Source organism: Salvelinus alpinus, chromosome 17, assembly GCF_045679555.1.
Source record: "Salvelinus alpinus chromosome 17, SLU_Salpinus.1, whole genome shotgun sequence".
NCBI classification, from domain to species: Eukaryota; Metazoa; Chordata; class Actinopteri; order Salmoniformes; family Salmonidae; genus Salvelinus; species Salvelinus alpinus.
In genome coordinates, this window is record NC_092102.1 from 37819695 (window position 1) to 37834990 (window position 15296).

General features: G+C 40.4%; 1 protein-coding gene across 2 annotated transcripts in view; it reads left to right on the forward strand.

The window, feature by feature from the left end:
- The window catches only part of LOC139542909 (zinc finger protein 704-like), a 189023-nt gene that overhangs the window by 163442 nt on the left and 10285 nt on the right, over positions 1–15296 (forward strand). For both annotated transcript variants that reach the window (XM_071348881.1, XM_071348880.1), the window contains exons 5-6: positions 11046–11146; positions 12169–12454. In XM_071348881.1, the coding sequence (XP_071204982.1) occupies positions 11046–11146; positions 12169–12454 (387 nt within the window). The remainder of the gene's footprint in view (positions 1–11045; positions 11147–12168; positions 12455–15296) is intronic.

The window sequence follows — 15296 nt, forward strand, 5'->3', positions numbered from 1 at the left end:
ACAGGTCCAATGGTCTTTTTCTGCTTGTCTAATAGTCTGTACTGGTCCAATGGTCTTTTTCTGCTTGTCTAATAGTCTGTGTACTGGTCCAATGGTCTTTTTCTGCTTGTCTAATAGTCTATGTACTGATCCAATGGTCTTTTTCTGCTTGTCTAGTAGTCTGTACTGGTCCAATGGTCTTTTTCTGCTTGTCTAGTAGTCTGTACTGGTCCAATGGTCTTTTTCTGCTTGTCTAATAGTCTATGTACTGGTCCAATGGTCTTTTTCTGCTTGTCTAATAGTCTGTGTACTGGTCCAATGGTCTTTTTCTGCTTGTCTAATAGTCTGTGTACTGGTCCAATGGTCTTTTTCTGCTTGTCTAATAGTCTATGTACTGGTCCAATGGTCTTTTTCTGCTTGTCTAGTAGTCTATGTACTGGTCCAATGGTATTTTTCTGCTTGTCTAGTAGCCTGTACTGGTCCAATTGTCTTTTTCTGCTTGTCTAATAGTCTATACTGGTCCAATGGTGTTTTTCTGCTTCTCTAGTAGTCTGTACTGGTCCAATGGTCTTTTTCTGCTTGTATAGTAGTCTGTACTGGTCCAATGGTCTTTTTCTGCTTGTCTAATAGTCTGTGTACTGGTCCAATGGTCTTTTTCTGCTTGTCTAATAGTCTGTGTACTGGTCCAATGGTCTTTTTCTGCTTATCTAATAGTCTGTGTACTGGTCCAATGGTCTTTTTCTGCTTGTCTAATAGTCTATGTACTGGTCCAATGGTCTTTTTCTGCTTGTCTAATAGTCTATGTACTGGTCCAATGGTCTTTTTCTGCTTGTCTAATAGTCTATGTACTGGTCCAATGTTCTTTTTCTGCTTGCCTAATAGTCTATGTACTGGTCCAATGGTCTTTTTCTGCTTGTCTAATAGTCTATGTACTGGTCCAATGGTCTTTTTCTGCTTGTCTAATAGTCTATGTACTGGTCCAATGGTCTTTTTCTGCTTGTCTAATAGTCTATGTACTGGTCCAATGGTCTTTTTCTGCTTGTCTAATAGTCTATGTACTGGTCCAATGGTCTTTTTCTGCTTCTCTAATAGTCTATGTACTGGTCCAATGGTCTTTTTCTTCTTGTCTAATAGTCTATGTACTGGTCCAATGGTCTTTTTCTGCTTGTCTAATAGTCTGTGTACTGGTCCAATGGTCTTTTTCTGCTTGTCTAATAGTCTTTGTACTGGTCCAATGGTCTTTTTCTGCTTGTCTAATAGTCTGTGTACTGGTCCAATGGTCTTTTTCTGCTTGTCTAATAGTCTGTGTACTGGTCCAATGGTCTTTTTCTGCTTATCTAATAGTCTGTGTACTGGTCCAATGGTCTTTTTCTGCTTGTCTAATAGTCTATGTACTGGTCCAATGGTCTTTTTCTGCTTGTCTAATAGTCTATACTGGTCCAATGGTCTTTTTCTGCTTCTCTAGTAGTCTGTACTGGTCCAATGGTCTTTTTCTGCTTGTCTAATAGTCTATGTACTGGTCCAATGGTCTTTTTCTGCTTGTCTAATAGTCTATGTACTGGTCCAATGGTCTTTTTCGCTTGTCTAATAGTCTATGTACTGGTCCAATAGTCTTTTTCTGCATGTCTAATAGTCTATGTACTGGTCCAATGGTCTTTTTCTGCTTGTCTAATAGTCTATGTACTGGTCCAATGGTCTTTTTCAGCTTGTCTAATAGTCTGTACTGGTCCAATGGTCTTTTTCAGCTTGTCTAATAGTCTATGTACTGGTCCAATGGTCTTTTTCTGCTTGTCTAATAGTCTGTGTACTGGTCCAATGGTCTTTTTCTGCTTGTCTAATAGTCTGTGTACTGGTCCAATGGTCTTTTTCTGCTTGTCTAATAGTCTATGTACTGGTCCAATGGTCTTTTTCTGGTTGTCTAATAGTCTATGTACTGGTCCAATGGTCTTTTTCTGCTTGTCTAATAGTCTGTGTACTGGTCCAATGGTCTTTTTCTGCTTGTCTAGTAGCCTGTACTGGTCCAATGGTCTTTTTCTGCTTGTCTAATAGTCTATACTGGTCCACTGGTCTTTTTCTGCTTCTCTAGTAGTCTGTACTGGTCCAATGGTCTTTTTCTGCTTGTCTAGTAGTCTGTACAGGTCCAATGGTCTTTTTCTGCTTGTCTAATAGTCTGTACTGGTCCAATGGTCTTTTTCTGCTTGTCTAATAGTCTGTGTACTGGTCCAATGGTCTTTTTCTGCTTGTCTAATAGTCTATGTACTGGTCCAATGGTCTTTTTCTGCTTGTCTAGTAGTCTGTACTGGTCCAATGGTCTTTTTCTGCTTGTCTAGTAGTCTGTACTGGTCCAATGGTCTTTTTCTGCTTGTCTAATAGTCTGTGTACTGGTCCAATGGTCTTTTTCTGCTTGTCTAATAGTCTGTGTACTGGTCCAATGGTCTTTTTCTGCTTGTCTAATAGTCTGTGTACTGGTCCAATGGTCTTTTTCTGCTTGTCTAATAGTCTATGTACTGGTCCAATGGTCTTTTTCTGCTTGTCTAATAGTCTATGTACTGGTCCAATGGTCTTTTTCTGCTTGTCTAGATAGTCTCATGTACTGGTCCAATGGTCTTTTTCTGCTTGTCTAATAGTCTATGTACTGGTCCAATGGTCTTTTTCTGCTTGTCTAATAGTCTATGTACTGGTCCAATGGTCTTTTTCGCTTGTCTAATAGTCTATGTACTGGTCCAATAGTCTTTTTCTGCATGTCTAATAGTCTATGTACTGGTCCAATGGTCTTTTTCTGCTTGTCTAATAGTCTATGTACTGGTCCAATGGTCTTTTTCTGCTTGTCTAAGAGCCTATGTGCTGGTCCAATGGTCTTTTTCTGCTTGTCTAATAGTCTATGTACTGGTCCAATGGTCTTTTTCTGCTTGTCTAATAGTCTATGTACTGGTCCAATAGTCCTTTTCAGCTTGTCTAGTAGACTGTGTACTGGTCCAATGGTCTTTTTCAGCTTGTCTAATAGTCTGTACTGGTCCAATGGTCTTTTTCAGCTTGTCTAATAGTCTATGTACTGGTCCAATGGTCTTTTTCTGCTTGTCTAATAGTCTGTGTACTGGTCCAATGGTCTTTTTCTGCTTGTCTAATAGTCTGTGTACTGGTCCAATGGTCTTTTTCTGCTTGTCTAATAGTCTATGTACTGGTCCAATGGTCTTTTTCTGGTTGTCTAATAGTCTATGTACTGGTCCAATGGTCTTTTTCTGCTTGTCTAATAGTCTGTGTACTGGTCCAATGGTCTTTTTCTGCTTGTCTAGTAGCCTGTACTGGTCCAATGGTCTTTTTCTGCTTGTCTAATAGTCTATACTGGTCCAATGGTCTTTTTCTGCTTCTCTAGTAGTCTGTACTGGTCCAATGGTCTTTTTCTGCTTATCTAGTAGTCTGTACAGGTCCAATGGTCTTTTTCTGCTTGTCTAATAGTCTGTACTGGTCCAATGGTCTTTTTCTGCTTGTCTAATAGTCTGTGTACTGGTCCAATGGTCTTTTTCTGCTTGTCTAATAGTCTATGTACTGGTCCAATGGTCTTTTTCTGCTTGTCTAGTAGTCTGTACTGGTCCAATGGTCTTTTTCTGCTTGTCTAGTAGTCTGTACTGGTCCAATGGTCTTTTTCTGCTTGTCTAATAGTCTATGTACTGGTCCAATGGTCTTTTTCTGCTTGTCTAATAGTCTGTGTACTGGTCCAATGGTCTTTTTCTGCTTGTCTAATAGTCTGTGTACTGGTCCAATGGTCTTTTTCTGCTTGTCTAGTAGTCTATGTACTGGTCCAATGGTCTTTTTCTGCTTGTCTAGTAGTCTATGTACTGGTCCAATGGTATTTTTCTGCTTGTCTAGTAGCCTGTACTGGTCCAATTGTCTTTTTCTGCTTGTCTAATAGTCTATACTGGTCCAATGGTCTTTTTCTGCTTCTCTAGTAGTCTGTACTGGTCCAATGGTCTTTTTCTGCTTGTATAGTAGTCTGTACTGGTCCAATGGTATTTTTCTGCTTGTCTAATAGGCTGTACTGGTCCAATGGTTTTTTTCTGCTTGTCTAATAGTCTGTACTGGTCCAATGGTCTTTTTCTGCTTGTCTAATAGTCTATGTACTGGTCCAATGGTCTTTTTCTGCTTGTCTAATAGTCTATGTACTGGTCCAATGGTCTTTTTCTGCTTGTCTAATAGTCTATGTACTGGTCCAATGGTCTTTTTCAGCTTGTCTAGTAGACTGTGTACTGGTCCAATGGTCTTTTTCAGCTTGTCTAATAGTCTGTACTGGTCCAATGGTCTTTTTCAGCTTGTGTAATAGTCTATGTACTGGTCCAATGGTATTTTTCTGCTTGTCTAGTAGCCTGTACTGGTCCAATGGTCTTTTTCTGCTTCTCTAGTAGTCTGTACTGGTCCAATGGTCTTTTTCTGCTTGTATAGTAGTCTGTACTGGTCCAATGGTCTTTTTCTGCTTGTCTAATAGGCTGTACTGGTCCAATGGTTTTTTTCTGCTTGTCTAATAGTCTGTACTGGTCCAATGGTCTTTTTCTGCTTGTCTAATAGTCTGTACTGGTCCAATGGTCTTTTTCTGCTTGTCTAATAGTCTGTACTGGTCCAATGGTCTTTTTCTGCTTGTCTAATAGTCTATGTACTGGTCCAATGGTCTTTTTCTGCCTGTCTAGTAGTCTGTACTGGTCCAATGGTCTTTTTCTGCTTGTTTAGTAGTCTGTACTGGTCCAATGGTCTTTTTCTGCTTGTCTAATAGTCTATGTACTGGTCCAATGGTCTTTTTCTGCTTGTCTAATAGTCTATGTACTGGTCCAATGGTCTTTTTCTGCTTGCCTAATAGTCTATGTACTGGTCCAATGGTCTTTTTCTGCTTGTCTAATAGTCTATGTACTGGTCCAATGGTCTTTTTCTGCTTGTCTAATAGTCTATGTACTGGTCCAATGGTCTTTTTCTGCTTGTCTAATAGTCTATGTACTGGTCCAATGGTCTTTTTCTGCTTGTCTAATAGTCTATGTACTGGTCCAATGGTCTTTTTCTGCTTCTCTAATAGTCTATGTACTGGTCCAATGGTCTTTTTCTTCTTGTCTAATAGTCTATGTACTGGTCCAATGGTCTTTTTCTGCTTGTCTAATAGTCTGTGTACTGGTCCAATGGTCTTTTTCTGCTTGTCTAATAGTCTTTGTACTGGTCCAATGGTCTTTTTCTGCTTGTCTAATAGTCTGTGTACTGGTCCAATGGTCTTTTTCTGCTTGTCTAATAGTCTGTGTACTGGTCCAATGGTCTTTTTCTGCTTGTCTAATAGTCTGTGTACTGGTCCAATGGTCTTTTTTCTGCTTATCTAATAGTCTGTGTACTGGTCCAATGGTCTTTTTCTGCTTGTCTAATAGTCTATGTACTGGTCCAATGGTCTTTTTCTGCTTGTCTATGTACTGGTCCAATGGTCTTTTTCTGCTTGTCTAATAGTCTATGTACTGGTCCAATGGTCTTTTTCTGCTTGTCTAATAGTCTATGTACTGGTCCAATGGTCTTTTTCTGCTTGTCTAATAGTCTATGTACTGGTCCAATGGTCTTTTTCGCTTGTCTAATAGTCTATGTACTGGTCCAATAGTCTTTTTCTGCATGTCTAATAGTCTATGTACTTGTCCAATGGTCTTTTTCTGCTTGTCTAATAGTCTATGTACTGGTCCAATGGTCTTTTTCTGCTTGTCTAATAGTCTATGTACTGGTCCAATGGTCTTTTTCTGCTTGTCTAATAGTCTATGTACTGGTCCAATGGTCTTTTTCTGCTTGTCTAATAGTCTATGTACTGGTCCAATGGTCTTTTTCAGCTTGTCTAGTAGACTGTGTACTGGTCCAATGGTCTTTTTCAGCTTGTCTAATAGTCTGTACTGGTCCAATGGTCTTTTTCAGCTTGTCTAATAGTCTATGTACTGGTCCAATGGTCTTTTTCTGCTTGTCTAATAGTCTGTGTACTGGTCCAATGGTCTTTTTCTGCTTGTCTAATAGTCTGTGTACTGGTCCAATGGTCTTTTTCTGCTTGTCTAATAGTCTGTGTACTGGTCCAATGGTCTTTTTCTGCTTGTCTAATAGTCTGTGTACTGGTCCAATGGTCTTTTTCTGCTTATCTAATAGTCTGTGTACTGGTCCAATGGTCTTTTTCTGCTTGTCTAATAGTCTATGTACTGGTCCAATGGTCTTTTTCTGCTTGTCTAATAGTCTATGTACTGGTCCAATGGTCTTTTTCTGCTTGTCTAATAGTCTATGTACTGGTCCAATGGTCTTTTTCTGCTTGTCTAATAGTCTATGTACTGGTCCAATGGTCTTTTTCTGCTTGTCTAATAGTCTATGTACTGGTCCAATGGTCTTTTTCACTTGTCTAATAGTCTATGTACTGGTCCAATAGTCTTTTTCTGCATGTCTAATAGTCTATGTACTGGTCCAATGGTCTTTTTCTGCTTGTCTAATAGTCTATGTACTGGTCCAATGGTCTTTTTCTGCTTGTCTAATAGTCTATGTACTGGTCCAATGGTCTTTTTCTGCTTGTCTAATAGTCTATGTACTGGTCCAATGGTCTTTTTCTGCTTGTCTAATAGTCTATGTACTGGTCCAATAGTCCTTTTCAGCTTGTCTAGTAGACTGTGTACTGGTCCAATGGTCTTTTTCAGCTTGTCTAATAGTCTGTACTGGTCCAATGGTCTTTTTCAGCTTGTCTAATAGTCTATGTACTGGTCCAATGGTCTTTTTCTGCTTGTCTAATAGTCTGTGTACTGGTCCAATGGTCTTTTTCTGCTTGTCTAATAGTCTGTGTACTGGTCCAATGGTCTTTTTCTGCTTGTCTAATAGTCTATGTACTGGTCCAATGGTCTTTTTCTGGTTGTCTAATAGTCTATGTACTGGTCCAATGGTCTTTTTCTGCTTGTCTAATAGTCTGTGTACTGGTCCAATGGTCTTTTTCTGCTTGTCTAGTAGCCTGTACTGGTCCAATGGTCTTTTTCTGCTTGTCTAATAGTCTATACTGGTCCAATGGTCTTTTTCTGCTTCTCTAGTAGTCTGTACTGGTCCAATGGTCTTTTTCTGCTTGTCTAGTAGTCTGTACAGGTCCAATGGTCTTTTTCTGCTTGTCTAATAGTCTGTACTGGTCCAATGGTCTTTTTCTGCTTGTCTAATAGTCTGTGTACTGGTCCAATGGTCTTTTTCTGCTTGTCTAATAGTCTGTGTACTGGTCCAATGGTCTTTTTCTGCTTGTCTAATAGTCTGTGTACTGGTCCAATGGTCTTTTTCTGCTTGTCTAGTAGTCTATGTACTGGTCCAATGGTCTTTTTCTGCTTGTCTAGTAGTCTATGTACTGGTCCAATGGTATTTTTCTGCTTGTCTAGTAGCCTGTACTGGTCCAATTGTCTTTTTCTGCTTGTCTAATAGTCTATACTGGTCCAATGGTCTTTTTCTGCTTCTCTAGTAGTCTGTACTGGTCCAATGGTCTTTTTCTGCTTGTATAGTAGTCTGTACTGGTCCAATGGTATTTTTCTGCTTGTCTAATAGGCTGTACTGGTCCAATGGTTTTTTTCTGCTTGTCTAATAGTCTGTACTGGTCCAATGGTCTTTTTCTGCTTGTCTAATAGTCTGTACTGGTCCAATGGTCTTTTTCTGCTTGTCTAATAGTCTGTACTGGTCCAATGGTCTTTTTCTGCTTGTCTAATAGTCTATGTACTGGTCCAATGGTCTTTTTCTGCCTGTCTAGTAGTCTGTACTGGTCCAATGGTCTTTTTCTGCTTGTTTAGTAGTCTGTACTGGTCCAATGGTCTTTTTCTGCTTGTCTAATAGTCTATGTACTGGTCCAATGGTCTTTTTCTGCTTGTCTAATAGTCTATGTACTGGTCCAATGGTCTTTTTCTGCTTGCCTAATAGTCTATGTACTGGTCCAATGGTCTTTTTCTGCTTGTCTAATAGTCTATGTACTGGTCCAATGGTCTTTTTCTGCTTGTCTAATAGTCTATGTACTGGTCCAATGGTCTTTTTCTGCTTGTCTAATAGTCTATGTACTGGTCCAATGGTCTTTTTCTGCTTGTCTAATAGTCTATGTACTGGTCCAATGGTCTTTTTCTGCTTCTCTAATAGTCTATGTACTGGTCCAATGGTCTTTTTCTTCTTGTCTAATAGTCTATGTACTGGTCCAATGGTCTTTTTCTGCTTGTCTAATAGTCTGTGTACTGGTCCAATGGTCTTTTTCTGCTTGTCTAATAGTCTGTGTTCTGGTCCAATGGTCTTTTTCTGCTTGTCTAATAGTCTATGTACTGGTCCAATGGTCTTTTTCTGCTTGTCTAATAGTCTATGTACTGGTCCAATGGTCTTTTTCTGCTTGTCTAATAGTCTATGTACTGGTCCAATGGTCTTTTTCTGCTTGTCTAATAGTCTATGTACTGGTCCAATGGTCTTTTTCTGCTTGTCTAATAGTCTATGTACTGGTCCAATGGTCTTTTTCTGCTTGTCTAATAGTCTATGTACTGGTCCAATGGTCTTTTTCTGCTTCTCTAATAGTCTATGTACTGGTCCAATGGTCTTTTTCTTCTTGTCTAATAGTCTATGTACTGGTCCAATGGTCTTTTTCTGCTTGTCTAATAGTCTGTGTACTGGTCCAATGGTCTTTTTCTGCTTGTCTAATAGTCTGTGTTCTGGTCCAATGGTCTTTTTCTGCTTGTCTAATAGTCTATGTACTGGTCCAATGGTCTTTTTCTGCTTGTCTAATAGTCTATGTACTGGTCCAATGGTCTTTTTCTGCTTGTCTAATAGTCTATGTACTGGTCCAATGGTCTTTTTCTGCTTGTCTAATAGTCTATGTACTGGTCCAATGGTCTTTTTCAGCTTGTCTAGTAGTCTGTGTACTGGTCCAATGGTCTTTTTCAGCTTGTCTAATAGTCTGTGCTGGTCCAATGGTCTTTTTCAGCTTGTCTAATAGTCTATGTACTGGTCCAATGGTCTTTTTCTGCTTGTCTAATAGTCTGTGTACTGGTCCAATGGTCTTTTTCTGCTTGTCTAATAGTCTGTGTACTGGTCCAATGGTCTTTTTCTGCTTGTCTAATAGTCTATGTACTGGTCCAATGGTCTTTTTCTGGTTGTCTAATAGTCTATGTACTGGTCCAATGGTCTTTTTCTGCTTGTCTAATAGTCTTTGTACTGGTCCAATGGTCTTTTTCTGCTTGTCTAATAGTCTGTGTACTGGTCCAATGGTCTTTTTCTGCTTGTCTAATAGTCTGTGTACTGGTCCAATGGTCTTTTTCTGCTTGTCTAATAGTCTGTGTACTGGTCCAATGGTCTTTTTCTGCTTGTCTAATAGTCTTTGTACTGGTCCAATGGTCTTTTTTCTGCTTGTCTAATAGTCTGTGTACTGGTCCAATGGTCTTTTTCAGCTTGTCTAATAGTCTGTGTACTGGTCCAATGGTCTTTTTCTGCTTGTCTAATAGTCTGTGTACTGGTCCAATGGTCTTTTTCTGCTTGTCTAATAGTCTGTGTACTGGTCCAATGGTCTTTTTCTGCTTGTCTAATAGTCTGATTACTGGTCCAATGGTCTTTTTCTGCTTGTCTAATAGTCTGTGTACTGGTCCAATGGTCTTTTTCCTTTTCTTTTTGTTACCTCACTCTCTGTGTATCCTTCCAGTGTGTGAGTGGATCACAGCTTCTGCTAGGAGATCTAAACCTTTTTGTCACAGGTGGTAGTGCACTCTCCCCGTAACCACAGGGTTGTTGATTCAAGCCCCACTCTTGTTGTTCCCCCTCAATCACTACCAGACCTGGGTTCAAATGCATGTGTATTTGAGTATTTGTTATTTAAAGAAAGAAGACGAGTAGGCGGCCAGTACGTTGCAATACACTTTTGTGAACTATTAACAAAATGTACACTTAACAAAAATATAAGTGCAACATGTAAAGTGTTGGTCCCATGTTTCATGAGCTGAAATAAAATATCCCAGAAATGTTCCATACGCTCAAAAAGCTTATTTCTCTCAAATGTTGTGCACAATGTCTTTACATCCCTGTTAGTGAGCATTTGACCATTTGTCAAAATAATCCATCCACCTGACAGGTGTCGTATATCAAGAAGCTGATTAATGAGCATGATCATTACACAGGTGCACCTTGTGCTGAGGACAATAAGAGGCCACTCTTAAATGTGCAATTTTGTCACACAACACAATGCCACAGAAGTCTCAAGTTTTGAGGCGTGCAATTGGCATGCTGACTGCAAGAATGTCCACCTGAGCTGTTGCCAGATAATTGATGTTAATTTCTCTACCATAAGCTGCAACCAACATTGTTTTAGAGAATTTGGCTGAGGAGTATTTCTGTCTGTAATAAAGCCCTTTTGTGGGGAAAAACTCATTCTGATTGGCCCACCCCTGTGGGTCGGCCTGTTTCCCAAGTGTGTGGGCCTATGCCCTCCCAGGCCCACCCATGGGCCTGCACCCCTGCACCCCTGCCTTTCATGGGATATCCATAGATTAGGGCCTAATTTATTTATTGAAATTGACAAATTTCTTTACATTCAAAATCTCAGAAATTGTTTCATTTTGTGTTTATATATCTTTTCAGTATATTTACAAAATAATACATATGGGAGGAATCAGCATAGTACATCAGGAAACACAACTGCAACGCGTTTCGACTAGTAGAGTCTTCCTTATTTAAATATTTTTTCCTGTGTATTTAAGTATTTTCAAATACACATGCCAAAACAAGTAGCCTACTTTTATTTGTGTATTTTAATGGTTATTTGTGAGAGAAAATAAATAGTTGACCAAATTGTATTTGAAGGTATTTTTAAATACTTTTATATTTTTTAATACCTGGGTTATTTGCATGGGAGTGTATTTGAGTAAGTGTATTTCCACGTGTATTTCCAAATGCATTCTGATTTTCAACTACTTGTGTTTTCAAATAAAAGTTGTCTGTATACTTGTTTTGAAATGTATTGAAAACTAATTGAAATACCTGAAATAGTATTTGATCCCAGGTCTGATCATTACAATAGCACTGACTCCACTGTTTTCTCCTATGTTGTGTTTCAGAACTCCATGAAGGTGATGTTCAAGTGCTTGTGGAAGAACTGTGAAAAGGTCCTCAGCACCTCTTCAGGGATCCAGCGACACATCCGAACCGTCCACCTGGGGTAAGGCACCAATCAACCACAGAGCCAGATACAGGTCAACTGCTGTAGATATGGAATCACAATTGTTGAATGGGTAATTGTTGTAACCAATCACTGCACTCAGATCACATGAGGACCAATAAGAGAGCAGATATTTATAATATAGAGCCATTATTGCATGGAACTCCCTTCCATCTCCTTTGGCTCAAATAAACAGCAAACCTGGTTTCAAAAACCAGATAAAGCAACACCTCACGGCACAACACCTCACAGCACTACGCCTCTCTGCTATTTGACCTAGATAGTTTGTGTGTATGTATTGATATGTAGGCTACATAGCTAAATTGATGTAGTTCTGTCCTTCAGCTGTTGTCTATTAATATTCTGTATTATGTAATGTTTCATGTTTTGTGTGGACCCCAGGAAGAGTAGCTGCTGCTTTCGCAACAGCTAATGGGGATCCTAATAACATACCAAATACCAGATATAATACAGTTCACTCTATTAGCTGAAGTTTGGTCAGAATATCTACTATCAGTGAGGAGCTAGTATTGTGGAGTATGTGCTACATTGGAAGCTCTGTCTCTCCATGGGCTCTGTTTGTTATGACTTCTTAATATGATTAGGTTTGTTAGTCTAGGATCCACTTACAAAGGGAAGCAGGGTGGAGGAGGGAAGCATATCAACACATGAGGAGGTTTCGCTGGTGTGTTTTTATAGCCTCCTGTTGCTATCCTGCACTCTCTGTCAGTCATTGAAGGCTTTGACCAATCAAGTCCATAATCTCAGTGGCTCTGAGGCCTGTGTATCACTGCCCTCTGCTGGTTAGAGAAGACTCAGCTCCTCATTATAAAGCTTGTAGTGGCTTGGTATGAAGAATTAAAATGCCGTATAAGCATTTTCATAACACCTTATTAATGCAGCTGTAGAGTATTATGAGGTGGTATATTGACTGAATATATGATGGGCAATGAATGTGATTATAAGGCATTATAAGCTTTCATTATAAGCTACTTCACGTATGTCACCCTCCTGCAATGCAGGCGGAACTGCGACTCGGACTACAGCGACGGAGAGGAGGACTTCTACTACTCGGAGATCGAGGTCAACATGGACAGCCTATCAGAGGGCTTATCCAGCCTCACGCCCACCTCCCCCACCACCTCCGGCGCTCCCCCCATTTTCCCACCTGTCTCCATCACCGCCTGTCTCCCTCGCTCTGAGCCCTCCCACATCGCCATGAGGGGGACACATGGCCACGCCCCCACCCTGCTCAGCCAATCAGCTCCCTCCGCGCTCTGCCATATTCGCACTGATCACGCATACCAGGTAAGAACAGTCATGCACGTTCATACACCTTATTCTCCAGTGGCTATGGTACTCTCTGTTGCTATAAACGGTGCTATCTAGACCTTAAAAGGATTCTTCAGCTGTCCACGTAGGAGAACCCTTTTGGTTCTATGTAGAAACCGTTTGGTTCCAGGTAGAACTCTTTTTGGTTCCATGTAAACTCAGCAAAAAAATAAACGTACTCTCACTGTCAACTGCGTTTATTTTCAGCAAACTTAACATGTGTAAATATTTGTATGAACATAACAAAATTCAACAACTGAGACATAAACTGAACAAGTTCCACGGAAATGGAATAATGTGTCCCTGAACAAAGGGGGGTTCAAAATCAAAAGTAACATTAACTTCTCTGCGCTACGGATCCCTTTTACGGGATCATTTTCATAAACAACCGCTGAATTTCAGGGGGCAAAATATTACTAAAAATATTTATAATCATGCAATCACAAGTGAAATATACCAAAACACAGCTTAGCTTGTTGTTAATCCACCTATCGTGTCAGATTTTGAAAATATGCTTTACAGAGAAATAAATCCAAGCTTTTGTGAGTGTATGAATCAATGCTAGAACAGCTAGCCCCAAATTAGCATGGTCACGAAAGTCAGAAAAGCAATAAAATGAATCGCTTACCTTTGATAATCTTCGGATGTTTGCACTCACGAGACTCCCAGTTACACAATAAATGTTATTTTTGTTTGATAAATATTACTTTTATAACAAAAAACGCCATTTGGGTTGCGCGTTATGTTCAGAAAACTACAGCCTCGTTCCGGTCCTGAAAGGCAGAAGAAAATTCCCAAACGTATCAGATTCAAAAGTATTACTAAAAATATTTATAATCATGCAATCACAAGTGAAATATACCAAAACACAGCTTAGCTTGTTGTTAATCCACCTATCGTGTCAGATTTTGAAAATATGCTTTGCAGCGAAAGAAAAGCAATAAAACGAGACTCCCAGTTACACAACAAATGTTCTTTTTGCTAGATATATATTACTTTTATAACAAAAAAACGCCATTTGGGTTGCGCGTTATGGTCAGAAAACCAAAGCCTCGTTCCGTTCGACGAAAATTCCAAAAAGTATCTGTAATGGTCGTAGAAACATGTCAAATGTTTTTTATAATCAATTCTCAGGTTGTTTTTAACAAACATAATCGATAATATTTCAACCGGACCGTAACCTATTCAATAAGAGAGAAAAAGAAAATGGAGAGCTACCCTCTCGCGCGCAGGAACTAATCAGAGGACACCTGACTACTTTAGAAAACTCTCGCTCATTTTTCAAAATAAAAGCCTGAAACGATGTCTAAAGCCTGGTCACAGCCTGAGGAAGCCATTGGAAAAGGAATCTGGTTGATACCCCTTTAAATGGAAGAAAGACGGGCCAGGAAACACAGATTAAAAAAAAAAAAAAATCAAAATCACGTCCGGGTTAGATTTTCTCAGGTTTTCGCCTGCAGAATCAGTTTTGTTATACTCACAGACAATATTCTGACAGTTTTGGAAACTTTGGAGTGTTTTCTATCCTAATCTGTAAATTATATGCATATTCTACGATCTGGACCTGAGAAATAGTCCGTTTACCTTGGTAACGTTATTTAAATAAATAAATAAAAATATCTGACCCCTAGCGTCAAGAGCGTAAGTATCTGGTGTGGCCACCAGCTGCATTAAGTACTGCAGTGCATCTCCTCCTCATTGACTGCACCAGATTTGCCAGTTCTTGCTGTGAGATGTTACCCCACTCTTCCACCAAGGCACCTGCAATTTCCCAGACATTTCTGGGGAGAATGGCCCTAGCCCTCACCCTCCGATCCAACAGGTCCCAGATGTGCTCAATGGGATTGAGATCTGGGCTCTTCACTGGCCATGGCAGAACACATACATTCCTGTCTTGCAGGAAATCACACACAGAACGAGCAGTATGGCTGGTGGCATTGTCATGCTGGAGGGTCATGTCAGGATGAGCCTGCAGGAAGGGTACCACATGAGTGAGGAGGATGTCTTCCCTGTAACGCACAGCATTGAGATTGCCTGCAATGACAACAAGTTCAGTCCGATGATGCTGTGACACACCGCCCCAGACCATGACGGACCCTCCACCTCCAAATCGATCCCACTCCAGAGTACAGGCCTCGGTGTAACGCTCATTCCTTCGGCGATAAACGCGAATCCGACCATCACCCCTGGTGAGACAAAACTGCGACTCGTCAGTGAAGAGCACTTTTTGCCAGTCCTGTCTGGTCCAGCGATGGTGGGTTTGTGCCCATAGGCGACATTGTTGCCGGTGATGCCTGGTGAGGACCTGCCTTACAACAGGCCTACAAGCCCTCAGTCCAGCCTCTCTCAGCCTATTGTGGACAGTCTGAGCACTGATGGAGGGATTGTGCGTTCCTGGTGTAACTCGAGCAGTTGTTGTTGCCATCCTGTACCTGTCCCACAGGTGTGATGTTCGGATGTACCGATCCTGTGCAGGTGTTGTTACAAGTGGTCTGCCACTGCGAGGACAATCAGCTGTCCGTCCTGTCTCCCTGTAGCGCTGTCTTAGGCATCTCACAGTACAGACATTGCAATTTATTGCCCTGGCCACATCTGCAGTCCTCATGCCTCCTTACAGCATGCCTAAGGCACATTCACGCAGATGAGCAGGGACCCTGGGCATCTTTCTTTTGGTGTTTTTCAGTAGAAAGTCAGTAGAAAGGCCTCTTTAGTGTCCTAAGTTTTCATATCTGTGACCTTAATTGCCTTCCGTCTGTAAGCTGTTAGTGTCTTAACGACCGGTCCACAGGTGCATGTTCATTAATTGTTTATGGTTCAT